The sequence below is a fragment of the Pogona vitticeps genome, chromosome 1, assembly GCF_051106095.1.
Source record: "Pogona vitticeps strain Pit_001003342236 chromosome 1, PviZW2.1, whole genome shotgun sequence".
Lineage (NCBI taxonomy): Eukaryota > Metazoa > Chordata > Lepidosauria > Squamata > Agamidae > Pogona > Pogona vitticeps.
Window position 1 is genome coordinate 274,785,135 of NC_135783.1, and position 25,654 is coordinate 274,810,788.

The window sequence follows — 25,654 nt, forward strand, 5'->3', positions numbered from 1 at the left end:
AAATCTCATAACTGCCCAAAGACTGTGTGAAAAAGACCTAAAATTTGAGAATAAATTGTTTCACAATACGCCCAATAGTAAGAGGTAAAAGTCAAAAGTAAACATCATTAAAAAGTAACAAAATGGCCCAATATTATGTTACTTTCAAAAGGGGTGTTGTTACTTCCTCACTAGTACAAAATGTAACATATTACACATAACATTATTAGTTGTAATGTGACACCTCCAAATTCTGTGTGTGTCTTCATGCTTTCACTGCTCCTTCTTACAGTCCTGAAAACAATTGTTCCTTTTTTAATATATATATTGGGATTTTTAAAAAGCTTAAACATTTTTTAAAGTTTTTCAATTTTTCAAATTATATCTCTGCATTTCACTATTTTATCCCTCCTGCACCAAACATTCTCTTCAAACCTACCTCAGTAAAGGGCAAATATGGAAAATTTCTGTGCTGTGCAATCCATGCACAAGAATTTGTGGATGTCTTCCATCTACTAGTGGTTCACAGGTAAGACATACCTTCTGGCTATTACTGAGAAGAGCTGCTCTAGCAGAGCACTTTGAGCAAAGCAAGTGCTTCCATGCTTCACCACAATAGAGAATCATAACACCCACTAAAAGTTGGAGACAGCATCAGTGCACATCTGTACAAGCTGCTATCAACCTGTTCAGGGGAGGGAACTAGTGGTATCCACATTTTACTTGGTTGCTACTTTACTGTAGATGCAGTAACTGCAGCACTTCTATGCCTGGGACAATTTCTAAAGAAGAGCAGGAATCAGAAATCACTTCCTCCACCCTTATCTGCATGTTTTCCCTTTAAAGGCTACACTGCAAGTACTGATTCATGACTAATAGCTGTCTGTCTCCTTACATTTCTAAGAAGCAGCAGCATAAGTACACGACAGATTTTTCTAAAATGTGTTGAACAATTTGTCAACAATGTATTGCCATATTTCTTGGGGACAGCAGTTTCTTAATTTATATATGAATTTTCACAACAATCAAACAGAAGTGGGAGGTGCACCAACTACACTGGTGGAGTCCATCAAGACATGTCATTTCAGTTCAGTTCATCTTCCCACCATGGCTCTTCGGCCAGCAGTATGGTCTCATTCAGCCATTAGCTGAACGAGACTGTAGTCTCAGAGTACACTTGCCAGTTTTTACATCCAAGTGCTTTAGTCTTCCCGTGGTTCTTCATGCAGATCAATCTCCCTTGACAGAGACTGTTCTTTCTTCCAGTTATATAATTTCAGATGCTGAAGGATTTGGCACCAAAGTCACGTATCTGATGTGACTGCTCACATCCCACTTCAGTGGGTGTTGAAATCATTTGAAGTAGAATGCAATTGCTGATATGTATGTCTAAGGAAATGAATAAAAAGTGAGAATGCACAAGTGGAAGCTGCCTCAAGGGATTAAAGGAGAAAACTTGCTCAATCTAACGGGTAAGTGAAAGATGAAGAAAATCACTTGGAATGAGAACAATTCAGATTTAACACTTCCTTTAAGAAAACCAGCACTTTGGCCAAAATCCTCTGGCACAGCTAAGCAAAAACCATACTTGGGGAGGTGAGTTGCCTCAAATTAAGAAATGTTCCACAAGCAATGACTGAAATTCAGCAGTAAGCTTAACTAGAGAAAACCCGCTCAATCAATAGAATTTGTGGTGGAGTTGACTCACTAAATCTCCACTGACTCAATGGACCAACTCAATGGTTGTGACTTTCTACTGGATTTCAGCCATTATCTATTGCATGTTGAGTTGCAAAATTCAGTATACAAAAGATTATGTGTATGAAGATGTCTTAACTTAAGGAAACACCTACAAAGGTTACCCCATTTGTGTTATGCCAGCATAAGGATGCAAGAACATTTTGGATTTTATTTTGTTCCTGTTTGCTGAGGACAGCATGAAATTTTTAATTTCATGTTACAATTCAGAGAGTCCTAGTGCATACCCTTAAGATTACAGGACTCATGATGAAGTCTAAGAAGAATGATCAAGGAAAACTGGCAACGATTTGAAATATTGTGTGTGATAACTGCCAAGCAATGAAACCTAATAGCTAAGAATGCCAGCTGAGCTGTGAAAGTTTGTTCAGTCATTAAACATGCTGCCTGGAACGCTGATATAAATGTTGGCATTTATTAGAAAATTATACTCATCCCTAGTATCCACTCTGGAGACTTGGCTGCATAATTGTCATTTGTTGTCCATGCTCTCTCCAAGGAGCAAAACTTTGCAGCAGTGTGTCACAACAGAAAATTTGGGGGAACACAGGAATTCTAGTTTTGGGGGGGCAGCTATTGTTGCAACAACTTTCAAAAAAACTACATCTCTCATAGTGTTTTGGACTTTTGAACATCAGCACACACACAGAGTGATGACAGAAGGGGAGGAGTATTACTTACTGTATTTCCTTGCTAAATACTACTGTTGTTTTCCTGCTCACATCCAGGATTGTTTACAAAATAAATGCGGCCGGTGTGTGTGTGTTTAATTTAAAGAACCAGATAGCAAATAAAGGAATAGGCAACCCTTTTTTAAAAATGAAGATTTGGATAGACTGAAAAAATATTTGATTTTTCTCAGGAAGTAATTTGCAAGTAAAACCAGAGAGAGAAGTTGGGGGGTGCTTAGCCATCTGTAGTAATAAATTATGTCCTGAAAATGATGATACAATAGCAAATGTAATTTAGTTTTGTCATCTCCAGATTCTCAGAATGTTTGGTTGTGCTCCAGACGAGTGTTATCTTGCAAAACAAGCAAAAGCTTGTGACATGTGCTGGGGGGCAGCTGGAGTTTCCTTCAGAAGACACTGATAAAGATACTGAAACAAGTTATCCTCATATATTTGGGGAACATCCACCCCCACAGGTACTTCAGAGCAGCGTTTCATGCTAATGGAAAATTACACCCAGAGCCCACTCTGCTGACAGAGTCACACATCTTCCGAGAAGTCATTATGCAGTGGTCTGTCAAATGTTGGACAACTGCAGATATTATAAGCTGTGATGAATAGTGACATTACTCTCGGCAATAAATAATTTACAGCTTCAGCAGTTTATCACAATAGCCACTGATATATGATATATACAACTCTTTGCCCCACTTTTCAAAAGATGTGCATCACTTCTCAAGCTTTTGGTTCCACCTGGAAGCCACCTAAGCAACCAGAGGTGGTGAATCGCCACAACAGCATCTTATAGGAAAAGGTTTTACCTTCCTTCTGCTATCCCAAAGCCACATTCTCATATACTTTTCTGCTCCCCAGGAAGAGTAAAGGTTCATTTCAGGCTAGAAGTGGATTAGTGACAAGTTGGCCGCAGAAGGTAAGGAGAGAAGAGGAGATGAGGATAATGAAAGAGGCCACAACAATTCATGGGATGACCAATGAGGCATATAGTATTCCCCGGAACTTAAAGGTTATTTCTTTTCTGCTAATATTTTAGATGCCCTGCACAAAGTAGTGGACAGAGTGATGGACTAGGACTCTGCAAACCAGAGTTCAAATCCCCACTTGGCTGTGGAAACTCAGCGGAGGTGTGGAATTGGCAAAACCACCCCTCAAAAATCTCTCTTCCCTTGAAAGCCCTATCAGGGTTGCTGCAGGTCAATTCTGATTTGACAGCACATAACGAACTAATATTTCAGAATATCATGCACAAATGATTTAGGCACAGATGAAAACAACTCCAGTGCTATCAGTTTCTAGCGCCACACAGCGGTTGTGCTGCTTTAGCACATTGGCTGTTTTTAGAATATTCATAGATTTTAGACTTTTATGTCAAGAAATAAACAAACCCCTTTATATTTGTCAATGTTTTCACTCCCTCAAAGCACTGAGGTTTAGCTTTATTAAATGTGCAGAAGGCTTAGAGGTGTTCCATTGTCCATTATTTGTGGGCAAAGTCTTATAGTATGGGTCTTTTAGATAGTCTCATCCCTGCAAAGAGCAGTGTAAAAACACCGATATTACACATACTGAATCTACATATCTTATATTATGGTCTTTCTTCTGACTAAGTATGTTGTTGTTTAGTTGTGTCCGACTTTTCGTGACCCCATGGACCAGAGCATGCCAGGCCCTCCTGTCTTCCACTGCCTCCTGGAGTTGGGTCAAATTCATGTTGGTAGCTTTGATGACACTGTCGAACCATTTCATCCTCTGTCATCCCCTTCTCCTCTTGCCTTCACACTTTCCTAATATCAGCGTCTTTTTCAGGGAGTCTTCTCTTCTCGTGAGATGGCCAAAGTATTGGAGCCTTAGCTTCAGGATCTGTCCTTCTAGTGAGCACTCAGGCTTGATTTCCTTTAGAATTGATAGGTTTGTTCTTGCAGCCCAGGGGACTCTCAAGAGCCTCCTCCAGCACCACAATTCAAAAGCATCAATTCTTCAGAGGTCAGCTTTCTTTATGTCCAGTTTGCACTTCCGTACATCACTACAGGAAAAACCATAGCTGTGGCTATTCGGACTTTTGTTGGCAAGGTGATGTCTCTGCTTTTTAAGATGCTGTCTAGGTTTGTCATCACTTTCCTCCCGAGAAGCAGGCGTCTTTTAATTTTGTGGCTGCTGTCCCCATCTGCAGTGTTCAGGGAGTCCAAGAAAGTAAACTCTGTCACTGCCTCTATATCTTCCCCTTCTATTTCCCAGGAGGTGACGGGACCAGTGGCCATGATCTTAGTTTTTTGATGTTGAGCTTCAGACCATTTTTTCTGCTATCCTCTTTCTCTCTCATTAAGAGGTTCTTTAAATCCTCCTCACTTTCTGCCATCAGAGTGGTATCATCTGCATATCTGAGATCGTTGATATTTCTTCTGGCAATCTTAATTCCGGCTTGGAATTCCTCCAGTCCGGCCTTTCACATGATGTATTCTGCATATAAGTTAAAAAAGCTTGGGGACAATATACAGCCTTGTCATACTCCTTTCCCAATTTTGAACCAATCAGTTCTTCCATATCCAGTTCTAACTGTTGCTTCCTGTCCCATTTATAGATTTCTCAGGAGATGAGGTGGTCAGGCAATCCCATTTCTATAAGGGCATGCCATAGTTTGCTGTGGTCCACATAGTCAAACGTTTTTGCATAGTCAAAGAAGCAGAAGTCAATGTTTTCTGGAACTCTCTGTCTTTCTCCATAATCCAGTGCATGTTGGCAATTTGGTCTCGAGTTCCTCTGCCCCTTCGGAATCCAGTTTGTACATCTGGGAGTTCTCAGTCCACGTACTGCTGAAGCCTACCTTGGAGGATTTTGAGCATAACCTTGCTAGCGTGTGAAATGAGTGCAACTGTACGGTAGTTGGAGCATTTTTTGGCACTGCCCTTCTTCAGGATTGGGATGTAGACTGACCTTTTCCAGTCCTCTGGCCACTGTTGAGTTTTCCAAACTAGGTGGCATATTGAATGTAGCACCTTAACAGCATCATCTTTTAAGATTTTAAATAGTTCCACTGGAATGCCATCACCTCCACTGGCCTTGTTGTTGTTGCATTATTACTAACACTGTTTTATTCTTTGCAGTGAACATCTTAATATCATCTAAAGCAAGGGAGATATAAGGCAGTTTAGAACTCAGGAAGGTTTTGCACTGAACAGGCTCTGGTCTGCAAAGCAAGACAGTCTTGAATGGACCAAGAAATCTGATGTGTGTACCAAGAGGTTTACATGCTGTCAAGGTGTGCCTGAATTATGGCAGCTTTAATGTCTAATTCAAGGGATGTGAGATATTTAAGGAGTGGTTTTATCAGTGTTGCCTCTCTCCACTGTTTCTCCAAAGCCAGTTGGGGATTTGAACCCAGGTTTGCTGAGTTCTAGTCCATCACCATACAATGCTGGCAGGTCTGACAGAGATGGACATGTGCATTTGGGATCATGTGCACCTCAGAAAGGTTTTACATGAATTAGGAACTCAGGTTTGCGGACAACGAAGGATTTACATGTAGTCCTGCAGACTAACAGAAAAACCTGTTCCATGGCTTTTCATGGAACAGATGCCCCAGTTTGTACACTGGAAAAATACATGGAGGCAAACTAGTAAAATTTACATAGCCACCTAGAGTGGTCGTAGGACCAGATGGGCGGGGTACAAATTAAGTAAATAAATAAATAAATAAAATAAACATCTGGTTATGCCCACCTCACTTTTAGTCCTGCTCTTTGGATTTAGCCATGTCTGGAACAAGTCCCCATCACAAGGCTCCAATGTCTCATTAGCTGAAACTTCAGGAACAGCTATGCTTCTCTTGGTGCCCATGAGGAGGGCCAAATCTTGGGCCAAGGGGTGCTGGAGAGGGGACAGTTTCACTTTTGTCTGTGAGGCAGCTTTAAGACCTGAGGGCCATGTCTACCCACTCCCAGATGGCTTCAGGGATGGTGGGCTCAGAGCAGTGATGCTGTGCTTCTACAAATCTACAAATCTCCCTTGCACCATTAAAAAAAAACATTAAAAATGGTGCAAGGGACAGAACTAGGGAGAGAGGTGTTGGGTATGTTCAGTTGGACCCATGGTGCCACAGGGCACATGGGAAAGTAGAAAGCTCATGCCATGACCCATGAGACATCTTATTCTTGTTCGGGCCCTGGCAGGAGCAGCACACAACCTGGTAGTAAGCTTTCCTCTAGTCCTAACAGTTGTTGTTTAGTATATCATGCCAGAATATACAGAGCCCTAGAAATCCACTACTTCTCCTAGATCCATTTGCCTCTGGCCATCAGACTATTTTCTCCAAAGGCTTTAAGTTGCAAATCTTGGCTAGTCAAGATTTGCCTTCATTCTATATTCTCTTTCTGCCCCTTTCTGTAATGAACATATCTAGAAGTTGCATGTTGGACATCATAAGAACCCACCCTGTGACATCAACAGGACCTATTCCCTGGTCTCGGGGATTGGCTCTTAAATCTTAGAGAACAGGATGTTTCCATCTTGGCATCCCTAGTCTCTGAAAATTTTCCCAAATTTGAATTTGACCTAAAGCCAAAATGGTTCCTTAACATTGCTCTAAATCAATAGTCCCACTGGGCTAGGTTTTTCTACATTAGCATAACTTAACGTGCTAGCTGCTGAGCTGAAAAAAATTGTCTCGTGTCCAGACAAAAACAATTTTCCATTTATTGCATAGAGTGGGACAGCATGAGAAGGAAATACATTAGGGATACTGGGAATTTGAAAGACATAAGTTCCCACTGAATAATACTCAAAGCTTGGCAAGTTATTTTATAAAATCATGCAAATACAGCACTTGTTCCAATTGCTAGTTATTAACATGGTTGCACTTTCCAATAAAATAAAAAAAAATCCACACTTTAGTCTTGTACTTCTGAAAAGTAATTAAATAATTACATAGTAGTTACTAGAAAGGAGCTTCTAGTCACTGTCTTGCAGAACAAAACACAGCAGATCAAGCTGTTTGTTGCCACAGTACCCACAAAAGATACAATACAGTATTCAAACCATGTGACATTCCTTCACCTTTTGAAGATCCAAAATTCACATCTCTACAACTTGAAAAGGAACTAGAGTTCCAGTTCGGGGAGAAAGATAGGATACAATCAGATGAACACATTAAAGAAACTGGCCAAACTCTCACTGTTTTTTCTTCCCAAGGCATGTACTTTGATGGCCTACTGCTGAGCTGGCTGGGCCTAAATCTCTCTCTCTCTCTCTCTCTCTCTCTGTCTCTGTCTCTCTCTCTCTCTCTCTCTCTCTCTCTCTCTCACACACACACACACACACACACACACACACACAAACACACACACACACACAATAATTAAAGAGGCCACAACTTTATTGATCACAGCAGCAGTTGTCCTGGCAAAGCATTGGGTTGGATCCACTTCATGGGGGGACCCAAATGCCCCTCCAATGCAAACTACCACCTCCTTGAGAGACCTCTGGGGTGGCAGTTCCCTTGGGAGGCCACGAAGATGTAAGCCACTCTGTGGCTCCCCTGCCTCCTAGGGTGGGGACAAATCTCCCCCCCACCAGGTGGGAGAGATCCGGGACCCCACCCAGGATCCCATGTGGGGATTTCTTCCCTCACCCAGACATGCAGGTCGCCATCTGGCTGGATTCTTCCCAATGCCTGAAAATGCCCAACCAAATTATGATGAGTCAACATATAAAACTAGAAAACCCAACAGAGTAACATTCAAATCAACATGTAACCAAAAGAAGTTAATGCAACCAGCTAGGGTGGGTGGGGAGAGGGACTTGTGCTCTGGCAAACTGAGGCTCCCTGCCTCAGCTCGCCCCTTTAAACTGTGCTGGCGCACTGGACTGGAAACCCCATCCCTCAGGTGCACCGGCAAGCAGCCCCACACCTGTTGCCCTGCATCAGCCAATCCCCATAGGAGGTGGTGCCATCGGGCCAGGCACGGACCTTCCCTGGCCCCTTTGCTGCTCACCATGTGGCGTCCGCCATCTTGTTTGTTTCCCAGCTGCCACAGGAGAGCCCTAGCAGCCATTCTGGTCTTAACACGGGACTGAGTAAGTCCAGGTCTCTACCTTACTTTAAGCACACTAATAAACTTCCACAGTTTATAAAGCTCAATAATCAGAGTTTGTAGTACCCATGAAAAGATTCCTACAGAAGCCAGCATGGAAGGGATTACAAACTTCATTATTTAGCCTTAGGAGAACAACTGGTAAATAACTAGTCAAAGAACAATGAATCTCAGGTACCTGCCCTTTAAAGAAGGCTGGTTGTTGTCACTGTCCAACAAACTGCACTGGGTCAAAGCACGTATGTGAGAGCATGCAGAATTTCTTATAAAAATAAGTTAACTACAGTTAGAATTCCAAGACCTCTAAAAGTGGCTACCATTATAAAAAATAGTTACTTTTGTTTTTTTAAAAAACCCATAATTTTCTTGCCTCAAAATAGTAATTTTTTCTAATTAAAAAAAGTCTGAGTACTGTAAGTCACAGATCTAGCATACAAAGCACACTCTCTTAATGTCTGTCCTGTCATCATCTCAGCACCCAAAGTCAAACATGAGGCACAGTGCTTGAACCTTATTGTACTCCCCTTTCTAGTATTCCATCTATTCTAGCCTCAGGCGCATGATATATGGGGAGTTCCTCCAGGCTAAGTAAGGCCACCGTTTAGTGAGGGTGCACACTCATAAACAAAAAGCAACTTTTAAAAAGTTACCACTACACTCAGAAGGACTGAACTGATATACTGTATCATTAAGTTATTGCCATAATGAAACTTAGTTGCAAATTTTTTTATTGGGGAAAAGAAATAATTACAAGTAATTAGTTACGTATTTGTACCCAGTTAATTCCCTGCTCTTATTTATAACTAGTTCTTTCCCTGCTCTGCATATAACACACACCTTCCATTTTCTGCTCTTTATCTGAAAATCCAGAGTGCAACAGCTGTGTAGTCTCTGTACTCAAGGAAGAACAGTGGAAAATCTGTGTTCTTGCTTACATCTATAGCCCACACATAGGCAACAGCTTCCTCTCTTCAGATACATCACTCTGAGAGTGAAGAGAGGAACAGCAGAGATGTGAAGGTTTAGCTCTCTGATATACTGAGTAGGTGGGTACCAACTGAACAGGGCTAAAATGCAGTTCTGGCTTGTGTGGACAGGCTAATGGGTAAGCAGCCTCTTTTCTTTTCAGAAAATCAGATTCCCCTGATTAAAGAGATGATGGAGTGTGGTTCACTCAGTACAAATAGGGCTAACATCTGCTGTGTAAAACCACAAGATTTAAATTCATTGTGACAGATAACACCATGTCAATGGAAACCTACAGGCTGGTTCACACATCTAGATTTGTTGCTTGAATATGAGAGTACCAACAGTGAATGAGCCATCAAGATCAACACTGTGATTATTCGTGACTCTTTGATTTATTGAATCACATCTCCACCCTCCCCATCAATCTAACATATAGTCAATGACACTACAGAGTAATAGTATTCAACATCATGTGTTGCCAAGTCACTTCTGACTTTATAGGGTTTTCCACTCAGAAGTGTTTTCCCATTTTCTTGGGGGCACCTTGAAACTGTGAAGCTTGCCCAAGACCACATAGGCTGGTTCTACTCACAGGACGCATAGTGGGGAAGTGAACTCCCAAACTCTCGCCCCACAGCCAGATATCTAAATCACTGAACTCTCCAGCCAGCTTGATATTACAAAATACACTGCCAAACAAGTAGAAGATTGTAATCTAGCCCTTATAGTCACAGGAAGCACACAAGAGATTAATTTAAGTAGAGGCTGATAGACATGCTGCAGCTCCTTCCTGTGTGCAGAATTTGCGCTGAGAATGGCGGGGGTGAAGACTAGAAAAATTCCCCAAAATTCAAACTATATGATTTTAGAAAGCATAAATTACAACAGGACTCAAGCAAATTCCTTTTTTGAATAATATCTCCCAAAGGAACAGCTAGGAGATTCTTGGAGTTGTCATTTGAAAAAAAAATTACTGTTTAAAGTTGTCAAATAGAGCAATAACTATAAAGAATATCCTATAGGGCATTTCATTTTTTTTTCTTGCATCAGACCTTCTTCCACTTACAATTGTTTTGATTTTTTTTCTTGCTGTGCCCACATCTTCCATTTAGGGAATTGTGATCACAATTTCTTTGTGTGCACCTGAGAGCCACAGTCTACGAGAGGAGTGAAAACCTCAATCTTGAGTTTGTTGTATATGAGCCTTGTGGTGCAGATATGAGCCTCATGGTACAGTGGTTAAACTGCAGTACTGCAGCCAAAACTCTGCTCATGACCCAGGTTCAATCCCAGGTAGCCTGCTCGAGGTTCACTCAGCCTTCCACTCCTTCAAGGTTGGTAACTGAGTACCCAACTCAAATAGGGGGGAAACATGTAGCATGCATAATTAAATCAAAAACCATCCAGAGTGCTTTAAGTGCTATGGGGCAGTATATAAGCAGCACACTTTGCTTTGCACACTTAGTTGTGTTTTTTCCCAAATCCACCTGCATTCCCCTCCCATCCTTTGTTATTTTCCCCCCAAACTGAAATCCATGCACAGTTCCCATACACTGTTTCTGTAAAGGGCTTTTATTTATTTTACACTTTTCCTAATGTACCAATTCTTGCAGTTTACTCATTTTGTAAACACTTCATTGAGTTACTTGTATGTATTTTTGACAGTATACACATTTAGCCTTTCATAATGAAAATGAAAGCATGATTTTGTTCATACGTTTTAAAACAGCAAACAACTGAAATGGATACAGTTGGAGAATGCACAAGAATGTAATTACTCAATGGAACAGCAAAGGGAGAATTTACACAAAATTCCTATTGTACACAAAAATGCATGCATTAGGAAAAGTGTATAAACAAAGGTATATGGTACAGAAAATATGAAATGGACAGGAATGCAGATGGAGTTTGAAGAAATACTATAAATTTTACAATGAGAGGTTTCATATCTCTAACAGAACCTGACTCTCAAATGCATGCAAATAAATTGTGAATTCTATTTGACCCAAATTTACTGTGAGCCTTGCAAATGTCTGAAATTTAAAGAATACAGCATATAATACAAATCATGCTATGCGCTCATTCCAGACCTGGGAGGGCTATAGGCAAACTTGGAGGCCACCCCGACCCCTATGCCCCCAAACTCCCTCAAGTTGTGTTCAAAAATCCTGTTGTGTCAGTTAGGTTTTGGGGTCAATTTGGCCAGGTCCTCCCAAGCTCTTTAAGGAAGCAATATTTTTCAAGACAGTTCACATGAGGCAAAATTGGTAAACTTGGTAAAATTGTCCCAGTGACACTGAGGCTCTTCAGATGCTCATGTGGCCCTCCAGATGCATTGGAGCTACTATTCCCCACATTTCTGACCATGGGCTATATACCTGTAGTTGACAGGAGTCAAAATCTGAAAGAGCTGGAGGGTACCAGGTTGAAACTGAATGGTCTAGAGCTGTGGTTCTCAGTCTTGGATCCTCATATGTTTTTGGACTACAACTCTCAGAAATCCTGGCCAGCACAGCTAGTGGTGAAGGCTTCTGAGAATTTTTATCCAAGAACATCAGGGGATCCAAAGTTGGGAACCACTATTGTAGAGCAGTGGTCCCCAACCTTGGGTCTCCAGATGTTTTTAAACTACAATTCCCAGAAGCCTTCACCACCACCCCTGCTGGCCAGGACTTCTGGGAGTTGAAGTCCAAGAACATTTGGAGGCCAAGGTTGGGGACCACTGGTGTAGAGGACCCTGATTGAAGAACTCTGATATCTTGACACTTCACATTTTGTTTACATTTCTGTCAGCTTTGTAGCCCGTGTTGATATAGTATGATTTTACTGCACTGTTCTAGAGCATCACCATAAGAAAGAATAGTAAACAATTTCCAAGTACTGCATTTTATACCAATAATTTGCAACAACCATTACCTTTAATGATGACTTTGTCCGTGGTTCTGTCTTCTGTCTTGTGGGCGTACTTTTAATAAGCAGAGACTGATCTGTACGAGAATCATAATTCCCATGTTCTGAATCATCTGTATATATATCTTTCTCTCTTCCTATGTCTGAGAGGGGAAAAATACCAAAAACAGATGGACTCATTTGATATTACTATGGAGACATTCTAGCAACGATTCAAGAACAGTTCTCTTAATTATCTGCTTTTAATACATTTGTCACATGTTTCTATGTCCTTTCAGTAACCTATTTTTGAAGCAAAATCTGCTATTTACCATAAGCAACATTTTTGTTGTTGTAATGCTAGTAAGATTTCAGGAAACTATTCTGTGATACTCACATTATATGAGTGTAAAGGTGTTCCTCAGTTGTTAAATTTGTTCATGAGCTCCAGATGGAGTAACTAAAAATGAATGTGTGATAAACTGGATAGTGAGAGATCTTGGGACTAGAGATGGGCACGAACCTCAATTTGGAGGTTTATGCCAGTTCATACACATGGCAGGTGCCTCATATTCCCTTCCCCTGCCTCCCCAGCCAATGCTCCATTCACCAGTCGACACGTCCTCCTCTCCTCCTCCTCTTTGGCTGTTTGACCAGTCCCAAGCAGGAATATGTACATGTTTGCTTGTCCTGCCTCCTTGTCTGAGTGGGTGATCAGCTGAGGAGGCAGGACAGGGAAGCTCGTGGTCCTGCTGGAGACTGGTCGAACAGCCAAAGAGGAGGAGAGGAGCACACACTAGCTGGTGAGTGGGAGATCTAGCTGGGCAAGCAGGGGAAGGGAAGGAACTGGCATGAGCCTCTGAGCGGAAGTTTGTGCCCTTCTCTACTTGGGACCAAAATCTTAACTTGTTGACCCTGCTATCAAGGTGGGCAATAGAAAGTCCCACAAGCTCACATGTGGTATACTATTCCTGTATCCGCACTTGTAGCTGCCATGGTCCCCGAATGACAATAAAAGAAGAGTGTGTTACCTTTACTGAAGCCATTTTCTCTCTAAAACAACATGCACATTCTCTGTGTGCATTGTTTACAAGTGAAGTTATGTCCTCCAGAAGCAATTAATTAATTATAAACAAAGTATATTTCTTGATTTAAAGGGCAAATAAGGTATTATTGAGGTAAACTGTATTTCCCCCCCTACTTCTTCATGGCAAAGGGTGGGGATGGTTTGGGGTCAGTGGCAGGGTGGTGGCTTCAGAGAGACATGGAGGTTGTTTATACCAGACTTCCATGACATTTTTGACACTGGAGAAAATAATAATAATTCTGATGCACCAATAGCAATAAAACTCCTTCTATAAGCAAATGGCAGAGAGCTAAAAACAAGACTTGGCCAATAGTCTAGTGCACACACACACACACACCAAATCATATCCACCAATTTATGCTGTGTATATGATAACTTCTATATTGTTTTAAATTGCCCAGAAAACTGAATCACACCAATGGTGTGGTATATCAAATAAACAAACAAACAAACAAACACACACACACAGACACATACTTTGCACAAGGACTTTCTTTGGCATTGCTGTGGAGCTTAATTTTAAATATAGATTTTTGTCAATACAGACTTTCCCGTTGCTAAACAGGAGCATTTCATTTCAACCAGGTAGGTACTCACTGAAATAAATAAAAACATTATTTATTTATTTATTTATTTATTTATTTATTTATTTATTTATTTATTTATTTATTTATTTATTTATTTATTTATTTATTTATTTATTTATTTTTCTAGGGATCAGTGTCCTGGTCCTCTCGATGGGTGACATAGCATTACAGACCCCCCTCCTCTCCAAATAAAAGAAATCTACTCCAATTCACCAAGACTTTCAACTTTAGACCGCTTTTGGATCAGAAATACCTTACGTGTAAAACAGTGTCACATACACAGCACCTTTTGCTCTACTGAGACTTCCACCAATGCATAGAGAGATGCTTACACAATGCATGCTGGCAAGGATTCCTTGATCTGAGCTGATTAGTTCAAGTAACCATTCCAGATATTTGTGAGATGTTGAATCAAATCACCAACATATCTCCCCCACTCTGGCTGCTCTGCACTGGTTGCCCGTCCGTTTCTGCGTTGACTTCAAAGTTTTAATGATTACATATAAAGCCCTAAACGGTTTGGGACCTCAATATCTGGCAGATCGTCTTCTCCCACCCAGATCTACCCGAATCACCCGACATAGCCAGCAGGGACGGCTGAGGGGTCTGACACTGAGGGATGTCTGGAAGGAAAAAACAAGAAAACGGTCCTTCTCGGCGGTGGCCCCTCGGCTGTGGAACACCCTCCCTACCGAAATTCGGCTGGCACCCTCACTGGGCATCTTTAAAAGCCAGTTGAAAACTTGGCTATTCAAGCAGGCCTTCCCTTCAGTCAGTTAAATGACTCTTATTTTTTTCTCTTTCTCTTTTGATTTACGCCATCTGGAACTATTTATTTTAAATTTAACTGTTAAATATTTTATATTGTTTTTAGTATATGTTGTGAGCTGCCCAGAGTATGGCATATAAATGCAATAAATAAATAAAACACCATAAGGCTCAGGTCTGGTGCTCTTCAACATTTTTATTAAAGATTTGGATGAGGGGGTGCAGGGAAAACTTATCAAATTTGGGGATGACACAAAATTAGATGGTATAATCTCCAATTCACATGAAGTACTAATTCCCCTCTATTCAACACTGGTTAGGCCTCCTCTTGAGTATTATCTACAGTCTTGGATGCAACATTTTAAGAAGGATGCAGACAAACTAGAAGAAGTTCAGAGGAGGGAAACCAAGTCCTATCAGGAAAGACTGAAAGAAACGGTCATGCTTAACTTTGAGAAAAGAGGACTGAGGGGAGAAATTATAGCATTTTTCAAATACTTGAAAAATCATATGGAGGGGCAGGATCTGTTTGCAAGCATCTCAGAGTTCAGGACACATAATAATGGGCTCAAGTTACAGGAAGCCAGATTTTGGTTGAATATTAAGAAAAACCTCCTAATTGTACGAGCAGTTTGACAAAGGAACCAATTCCTTCAGAAGGTGGTGAGCTCTCCAGCATTTGGAGGCATTCAGGAAACAACCATCTGACAGATATACAGTACTTTGATTTGGCTTCCTGCATCAAGCAGGGGGTTAGACTTAGTGGCTTTATAGTCTTCTTCTAACTTCATTATCCTGATTCTACGAATAACCTTGGACAAAGGCTAGAAGGAATGCAGGAGAAGCCATTTGGTCACAATACAAATACCAAAAAATTATATTGTGGTGATACTTTTATTAGGTCAACTAAAAAGGTAGAAAAATCTCTATACAAACTTTTGGAATTTTAATAAAGATCTTCACAAGATATGCCGTTTAAAAAAAGTGGAGTTAGGGGGACTGATGGTTAGAATGGTATAGTCTGCATGCTGTGTTAAGGTGTAAACTTCAATAAATTGGGTGTTAAGGCAGGGTCACTGGTTTTGGTTCTTTCAGGTATAGGTCCTTTTGATAAACTTGAAAATATCTGACTCTTTCCATTCCTTTTGTTTTGGTTTTCCCATTTTAGTTTCTGGTGTTATAGACAATTAAGCACTATAGATACTCAAAATTGGTCCAAAAAAACCAGGGACAAAACAACAATCATTTACTACAAAAGGAGGGAAATCAGTACATTCAAAAGAAAAATCAGTCATCCAAATACCTATGCAGACACTAACAGTACTTTAAATTTCACAATTAACATAATATCACCATCTTCCTCATCCTCAATTTATCAGTAGGAAACAGGATAGATGAGAAAGAGATCATCACAATCACAATCAAAATAACAGAGAGAGAGAATAAGGGCAATATAATCAACCTCCTCAACCCAAACCTGCCCAAAACTCGGAATTGGGGCACAGCTCTCCACATTTTAAGGGGTTCAGTCCAGCCACACAGACAATAGTTCACCAGGTAAAGGTCAGAAGGTCAGACAGGCAGGCACCTCAGGCAACATGACAGGGAATGAGGGGGAAACCCTCTAAAAATAAATAAAATAAAATGCCCAGAAAGTAGGGAAGGTGGTTCTCAAGTTGAAAAGTTCTTATGTTGAATCTGCATTTCCCATAGGAATGCATTGAAAACTATTTAATCCGTATCTGCTCTTTTCCGTCCATAGAAACTACAGTGGAACCTCTACTTAAGAACTTAATCGGTTTTGGAATGGTGTTCTTAAGTTGAAACGTTCTTAAGTTGAAGCAAAATTTCCCATAGGATTGGACTAAAAACCAATTAATCCGTTCTGGCTGTTTTTTTGTTATGTAGAGGTGCGTTCGTACATTGAAGCATTAGTTCCCATAGGAACTAATGCAAAGCTGGTTAATACGTATTCTACCACTAGGGGGAGAATTTTTTTTAACCTAAGATGACCTAAGGTTAAAAAAAGAGCAGGAAAGGTTTTTTTTCCTGTTCTTATCTTGGATTTCTGTTCTCAAGTAGAAGCAAAATTTAGCAAATGGAGCTGTTCTTAAGTAGGGACGTTCTTAAGTAGAGACCCCACTGTACATATTTTCCAGCCCCTTTTCAAGATTCCTACTCATGCTTTCAGGTTTTTCTCTGACTCCTAGTTAGCAGCTGGCTGCTGTTCTCACAAGACTGGCGATGCTACTCGTTGTTGGAGTATTAAATGGAGCGATTTTGCATAGGAGCTCAAACAGATATAATACAAAAGATGAAATATATAGGAAGTCAAAAAGACTCACTGATATTTTTTTTTTACTATTTGAAATATGACACTTGATTTTCCTTTTTGAACATACAAGAGCCCCTTGAAACTAAGAAATATTTTTTTTCCTTAGCCAGGTCCACAGCCCCCTTAGAGGAAAATAATAGAATATGTTAGGTAGTTTATGTACTACCAAATGATCTTAGATGATGGATGAGGCAACATAAGTTACTATAAGCCAATGTGGACAGCTTTACTTTCAGTTGAAGGGAAGAATCTGCCAGCAGAATGAACTAAGTAGCATGGCCCTGACTGGAGTATACTATTACAAACTACCAGTAAAGGATATTCTTTTTCTTTTCTCCCATGTTAAAAATATCCTTTAGGTATTAAATTAATGCAGTATGAATTGGCTGGGCACAACATTTTCCTAACATTTGTTCATTTTCACTTGTCAAGAAGCTTTTGTGTGAGTAAACACTCACCAACTATTCCTTACCAAGTAGGAGTGCTTTCTTCTGCACCTCCTTCAGATTCTGCTAAATGTGTAGACCAGATTTTCCTGTGTTGTCCTTTCCACAGAATAACACCTCTAGACAGGATTTTGAGCAATGGGAAGGAAATACTGCCAGCTACATATCCAAACGTTATTTATTGGCTGTGCTTGGGGATATATCTGTTCTAGGATGTAAATTAAAGTTCCAGGCTACCATAGCTGATTCTCGTTCTTTTCTAACTTCCTATATTCCAACTGTTTAATCATTCTTTAATTGTACTCTTGTTAGATATATGAGGAGTGCTCAGATTTTTTCTCTTGCTTTGTCATGGCAAAAAACTCTGCCACTGCTTGCAAGATTCCCAGTTTTCTCTGCCAAGTCATTTTCCTGCCTTTCCATTTGTTGCTTTGTTTTACCAAACAAATTCTTTATTCCAAACTGTCAAATTTCATGCAGAGTTGGAGGAGGGGAGCATAAATCGAACATAAATTGAAAACAGCCACCACTGGTTAGAACTGAATGGCTTTCTGGTGTTTGGGGCATTACAGGAAAGGGAGAAATGCATTTCATGTGCTTTGTTTTTTATGTAAAGTAAAATTGATCACGCAGTTGGTACTTTCAGAAAGCAACAACAACACAAAACTCAGAACAAAGCCAAGCATTGATCCCCCACTCTGCACCCTCTATGGAACTAACAACACTTTCTAGAAGCACAGTCAACATTTTTGCTTTCTATGTTCTGCTTGCCAATGCTTCCTATAATGCATTAAAAATCTAAGCTACTGGTTCTCTTAAGAATTTATTGCTATAATATTAAAACAGCTATTGTTCATCCTTGAAAAGCAGTATGCTGTTTATCTACTGTCCTTAAAGCACTCTCTGGGTGGTTTACAAGTTAATTATGCAAGCTATATATTGCCTCTCTCCCCAGGTGAGCTGGGCACTCATTTTACTGAACTCTGAAGGATGGAAGGCTGTGTGAACCTTGAGCCAACTAGGTGAGATTGAGACCTGGGTCATGAGCACAGTTTTGGCTGCACTACAGTAGGTTAATCACTGTGCCATGATTAGCACTTACTTCGATAATAATACCTTGAATAAAAAAAGTAGTGGAATCATTACTGTCCTATCCCAGTTATTCCACCATAGAGACATTTCATTTAATTATAGTTTGCTGATTAGAATGCTATTTCCCCAGACATCTGCAAAAGACTTTATGTAGAGAATGTAGCAGGGTGTTGTTGTTGTTGGTGGTGGTGGTGGTTTTTGATTATTTACTAGGGAACAGGGTAAGATACACATCTCAGTAAATATCCAAAGGTTCACATTAGTGAAAGTTCAGACTTTGCTTCAATGTGTTTTTAGGAATTGCAGTTATTGAATAACTCTAAAACACAAACTGGGTGTTCCAGCCAAATCTTAAATCTCAAAAATCTGATGATTTTTTTAAAAAAGTAAACTCTGTAAACTTAAGAGAGACAAAACCAACTGCATTGTTAAACAGAGATATTTTGACATTCTCAACCCCCTACTAAGCTTAGAAAATTTCTACGAGCACTTAAAAATCCTCATTTTAATTATGCAGGCCAAGATAATTAAAATAATAAAACACAGATAAAATTGTTAAAACTAATATTCACTACAGTTTAAAGTTTATTACTTTCTAGTGCTCATAGAAATTTTCTATGAACTATCTGGAGGCAAAACGGATGCAACCAAAGCTGTCTTACTTTGGGCACATCAGGACAAGGCAAGATTTGCTGGAAAAGACAACGATGTGGGAAAGGTTGAAGACAACTGGAAAAGAGAAAGACCAAAAACAAGATGCAGTGATTCCCTAAAGGAAGACACAGGCTTGAGTTTACAAGAGTTGAACAGGGCTGTTGAGGACAGATCACTTGTTCATAGGGTCACCATAAGTCAGAGGCAACTTGATGACATGTTACATAGGCTAAGCTCCTATGGTATACAGTACTTCCAAGGAATCCTGTTGTTCTCACCATACCCAGCAATCCTCCTCCTTCCTGCAGCCCTCAACACATACTTAAAACATTTTCTGGGATGCTGGAAGCAGGCTTTTGTTGCCCTGGGGGACAGTGGAAGGATGAAAAAACAGAAGAAAACCCAGATTCTATTGGACTTGACTGGTAAAGCATCTGTTGCTGGAGCTTGACCACTGAATTGGAATTGGATGAAACTGTAATTAGCTGCACACATTCTTGAGCGCCTAATACGATAAAATGAGATGTACTATTTATAATCAGTAACTGGTAGCGAACAACAACAACAACAAAAGGTAATATGTTGGACCTAAGCCTGATATTCTAAATGCCTGAAATAAAGAGTAAGCAAACCTGATAAAACTATAGAGATGAAAGCGATTTTGTAACAAATCTTCTGACCTTGTGCAGAATCCCCCCTAGACACACACCGAGAGCAATTCTTTAGCAATGCAAATGCCAGCTCACTGATTCCACATGCAAGTTATGCATTATGCAGTACTTGTAGGAAGACACCCCAGGACAACGCCTCAATTCACAGGGAATTCTAATGACAGCATGAAATTTCTCACCAGGTTAGTCTTATTGTTCTCATGTTGTAAATAATATATTCTTTCTAAATATCAGAACACCACAATAAATATCTAAGAGCAACATTTTAAAAAAGAGGGGTAGAATAGTCTTTAATGTTTATGCTTTCTGCTTATGGGAGGTAATCTCATTTACCTGTAGACCACGACTTCTGTTATTCACACATGAATTTCTCTATACTGAAATCATATGCAACAATTAACTATGGCAAAAACCATGCAGCATGTCATAAACAATTTAGCACTTTTTTTCTTGAGTACATAAGTAATATTTCATGACCAAGTTAAAAGGACAACAATTTTCAGTACTCAGATTCAAACTCAGTGGTGTGCAGGAGAACGTGGCATGCTATGTATATTCATATGACAGAGACGCTGGCAACTGCAAAATCTTAAATATGCCATTAATGATCAGTCTGCTGAAAATCTGGAAGCCCATGTAGTAGAGGGACTTGTCTGGAATATCCATATTTACAATATTATTGAGGCAGGAAAGTTCTCCAGTTCTGCAACAAACCTTCCCAGAGGCTTAGATATGGTTATTGAGACTGGCCATGACCTCTTTCGTGGTGATCCACATATTGGTATGCGTATTGGAGGGTACTATGAGAACCCTTTCATATATATATACACATAGGGTTGCATGCAAAGGGAATGGATCTTTACAAGGACTAGATTCCACCACAAGTATCAATAAAGGAATTAAATATATGTTAATTTAATACCAAATACCAATGAGGAGAAGTGCCAAAGAATGCTCCAACTACCGCACAATTGCACTCATTTTACACGCTAGCAAGGTTATGCTCAAAATCCTCCAAGGTAGGCTTCAGCAATATGTGGACCGAGAACTCCCAGAAGTACAAGCGGGATTCCGAAGGGGCAGAGGAACTCGAGACCAAATTGCTAACATGCGCTATATTATGGAGAAAGCCAGAGAGTTCCAGAAAAACATCTACTTCTGCTTCATTGATTATGCAAAAGCCTTTGACTGTGTGGACCACAGCAAACTATGGCAAGTCCTTAAAGAAATGGGCGTGCCTGGCCACCTTATCCATCTCCTGAGAAACCTATATGTGGGACAGGAAGCAACAGTTAGAACTGGATATGGAACAACTGATTGGTTCAAAATTGAGAAAGGAGTACGACAAGGCTGTATATTGTCCCCCAGCTTATTTAATTTATATGCAGAATACATCATGCGGAAGGCTGGACTGGAGGAATCCCAAGCTGGAATTAAGATTGCCGGAAGAAATATCAACAACCTCCGATATGCAGATGATACCACTCTGATGGCAGAAAGTGAGGAGGAACTAAAGAACCATGTAATGAGGGTGAAAGAGGAGAGTGCAAAAAGCGGTCTTAAACTCAACATCAAAAAAACTAAGATCATGGCCACTGGCCCCATCACGTCCTGGCAAATAGAAGAGGAAGATATGGAGGCAGTGACAGATTTTACTTTCTTGGGCTCCATAATCACTGCAGATGGAGACAGCAGCCACGAAATTAAAAGATGCCTGCTTCTTGGGAGGAAAGCGATGACAAACCTTGACAGCATCTTAAAAAGCAGAGACATCACCTTGCCAACAAAAGTCCGAATAGTCAAAGCTATGGTTTTTCCTGTAGTGATGTATGGAAGTGAGAGCTGGACTATAAAGAAAGCTGACCTCTGAGGAATTGATGCCTTTGAATTGTGGTGCTGGAGGAGGCTCTTGAGAGTCCCCTGGGCTGCAAGGAGAACAAACCTATCAGTTCTAAAGGAAATCAACCCTGAGTGCTCACTGTAAGGACAGATCCTGAAGCTGAGGCTCCAATACTTTGGCCATCTCATGAGAAGAGAGGACTCCCTGGAAAACACCTTAATGTTTGGAAAGTGTGAAGGCAAGAGGAGAATGGGACAACAGAGGATGAGATGGTTGGACAGTGTCACCGAAGCAACCAACATGAATCTGACCCAACTCCGGGAGGCAGTGGAAGATAGGAGGGCCTGGCGTGCTCTGGTCCATGGGGTCACGAAGAGTCGGACACGACTAAACGACTAAATGAACGAACGATATGTTAATTTGGTGTGAACCAAAATTCCATGGATTTCCATTGAAAAGTTGTTGAAAATGAATTATTATTTTTTTTTAAATCCTTCATAATATATAGCCAGTAGAAAGGACTAGTCCTTCATTCGATATTTATGTCAGCAGAGCTAAAACTAAAGAAAGTGTTACGGTGATCCAAGTGACCGAAATTCTTTTTATATACTGAAAAAATGCATGCTCCCTTCCCCCTCCTTTTTTTCTTTTCCCTCCTCTTATTCCCTTCCCTCTTTCCCTCCATCTGCTCTGGAATTAGTTGGTGCCATCTGTTTTTTGTTTGTTTTATGGTTATTCCTATTGGTTTTAATGTTTCTAATTTTATTTTTGTTTTCTGTTTTACAAGTAACTCACCCAGAGTGAGTTGATGTAGAGAAGTAGCGATGCAGTGGTGTATGGAAGTGAGAGCTGGACCATAAAGAAGGCTGACCGCCGAGGAATTGATGCTTTTGAATTGTGATGCTGGAGGAGACTCTTGAGAGTCCCCTGGACTGCAAAGAGAACAAACCTATCAATTCTAAAGGAAATCAACCCTGAGTGCTCACTGGAAGGACAGATCCTGAAGTTGAGGCTCCAATACTTTGGCCATCTCATAAGAAGAGAAATCTCCCTGGCAAAGACCCTGATGTTGGGAAAATGTGAAGGCAAGAAGAGAAGGGGATGACAGAGGATGAGATGGTTGGACAGTGTCATCGAAGTGACCAACATGAATTTGACCCAACTCCGGGAGGCAGTGGAAGACAGGAGGGCCTGCCGTGTTCTGGTCCATGGGGTCACGAAGAGTTGGACATGACTTAATGTCTAAACAACATACCCAGAGTAGTGCTGTGACACTAATAGGAGTGGGATACAAATTGAATGAATAAATAAATACCCCACAGTCAAATGCACACACCCTGCTGGATTCAGTGGGATTTACCCTGAGTGTATGATGTTTGTTCTTGTCATGTGCCATCAAGTTGACTCTGAGTTATGGTGATCCTGCGAATGAGAGATCTCTTTTAGGGAGTCAGTTTATCTCATATTTGGTTTTCCACTTTTCCTGCTGCCTTCCACCATTCCCTGAGTGTTTGATCATATCTTTATTTCAGAAAGCACATAACTCAAAATATGAAAAGTCAGTTGGGTAACAGAGTGGACACATGGCAATCAAAGCCAAGCACTGCGAATTGGTGCTAAAATCAGCAAGGGAAGGGGATTTCATGAATATTTTCATCCCATATGATACATGTTCATCTTTTCAAGGATGTTTATCCCCATCTCTTTTCAAACAATAGGAATCATGGGCGTACGTAGTGATGGGAGGAGGGAATGTGACCCATTGCCAAGACAAATGTTCAGTACTGGTTCATGCCAACTAGTCAGTTAAGAAGTGCTTACGGTAATTGGCTAGTTGGGACAGAAAAGATGGAGAAGAGCAGAAGGAAGATGGACATCAAAGTGAGGACTCCATGAAATAAAATGCACATATCTGTATCAGCAACCAAACACATATTGTCATGCATGTTCCAATCAGCTTCTTTAGCTGTGTGGAACCACCCATGTCTTTAACTGGGTTAGTGTAAAATGTTCACTGTGTTATACTGGTGTGTACTGAAAAGTGCTGAGAAAAGTTATTCCTTTGGACTGCAATGTTCAGGTCCATTCAGCCAGCATAAGCACTGAGATTTGTTGGCGGTTGCAAGCCAAAAATGTAATTTTCTTCCCAAATTCTGGTCATGAAATTTCTAGTCTAATGGGGAAAGGCAGGGATCCAATTGGTTGTTTGATGTTGTAATAGAGGGATGCTCTTCCCAGCCCAGCCTCAGTGCCACATAAAGTAGAAGCGGATCATATGAATGGGTGTTGGGAGAGCACAGAGAGATACAGCCAACAATTTTTTTTGCAAACTTTTTGTTTGTTTGCAAAGAGAGAATGTTCCAGCAAAACTGAACTTGAACCAGATTCAGTATGACCCTATCTATGTCCCTTTGATTAGGTTCAGTAGGAAGCTGAGAGTACTTCCCACTGGGCAAAGTAGAATATCTCTCATGGAATCAGTGAGACTTAAAGGGATTAACATTTATCAGATCTTAGTACCCGCTATGTTCTGAATGCTACCTGAGACCAACTGCAGGTCTGTATAATAAACTTTGTTTTTTGCAAATAAAAATAAGACATATCTATGCAAGAATTCACTATGGACTGAAGTGGGAGGGCAGCTGTGTAAGCTAGGAGACATGAACATAATTTCTATACTCTTTATGCTTGCAAAGCCCAGCTGCCCAATCAAGCCATATTATCTAGCTCAGGAAGAACATGCTCCTTCATATTTTCATATACGTTCAAAACCAAAAGAAAAATAAAGAAACAAAGACAAAAACATTGTGCTACCTTAAGGACTAACTGCTATATTTTAATTTGAGCTTTCATGGACAACTCCACCATCTCAAAAGAGAAGTTGGGAGTTTGATTCCCTATTGTGCATCTGAGAACAGCCAGTCTGTGTGGTCTCTGGCAAGTTGTGCAGTACCAGGATGCCCCCAGAAGAAGGGAATGCTAAACGACTTCTGAGTACTCTCTATGTAGAAAACCCTGAAAAGAGTCAATATAAGTCAGAATTGACTTAATGGCACACAATTATTAATATTGGAATAGGCAGCTTTATTCTCTGTTGACTATACAACATAAAAGTCTATGTGAACCAGCCCAGAGTTGTTGTTTTTTACATCTGTTGGTTTTCTTCCATCACTGTGGCATCTATTTTTTTTTAATTGAATGCATTCACAATTAGCCCAACGGTGTGATCCCTTGAGCTGATGTTCTCTCGAATTTTCTGGAGCGTTGGGCGGCCATTCCGCCCCATGAGCATGAACTTCTGGTTGCAACCAGAAGCAAATGGGTGGAAACACTGTGTTGGCTGTGCGCACCTGTGGCGGAATGCCCACATCACTCCTGTCTATCATAGCTGAAGCTCAAGTGCAGGAGCCAATGAGGGGCGGAGTCAAAGAGACAGTTAGACAGAGGGAGGCCGTTAAAGAGGAGAATTGGAGAGTTAGAGAGGAATTGGAGATAGTTGAGGAGAGAGAATTGGAAAGTTGGAGAGTTAGAGAGAATGGGAAGGAGATAAATGGAATAAAAAAGCTAAATAGTCAGAGAATATTACTGAGTTGGTTAATGTGAATAAGTAAATACAACACCTGAATAAGCAAACGTGTAATCAAATATAAGAAGTTTAATGAGTGATCCTAAACAACAATAAAAGAACATCTGTGATTTAAAAACCAAAAGAATTCCCAAGATTCTACATAGACAGTTCTTGAGGAATGCTGAGAATTGGTGAGCAAAAAATCCAAATGGCACACCCCTACAAGCAAATCTGAA

General features: G+C 40.4%; 1 protein-coding gene and 1 long non-coding RNA gene across 2 annotated transcripts in view; one reads left to right on the top strand and one right to left on the bottom strand.

Moving 5' to 3' along the window:
• Positions 1–25,654, top strand: part of LOC144585842 (uncharacterized) — a 757,174-nt gene that overhangs the window by 176,461 nt on the left and 555,059 nt on the right. The gene's annotated exons all lie outside the window — the stretch shown is intronic.
• Positions 1–25,654, bottom strand: part of ANO3 (anoctamin 3) — a 339,659-nt gene that overhangs the window by 97,127 nt on the left and 216,878 nt on the right. The window contains exon 4 of the mRNA XM_072985871.2: positions 12,398–12,534. Coding sequence (XP_072841972.2) covers positions 12,398–12,534 — 137 coding nt within the window. The remainder of the gene's footprint in view (positions 1–12,397; positions 12,535–25,654) is intronic.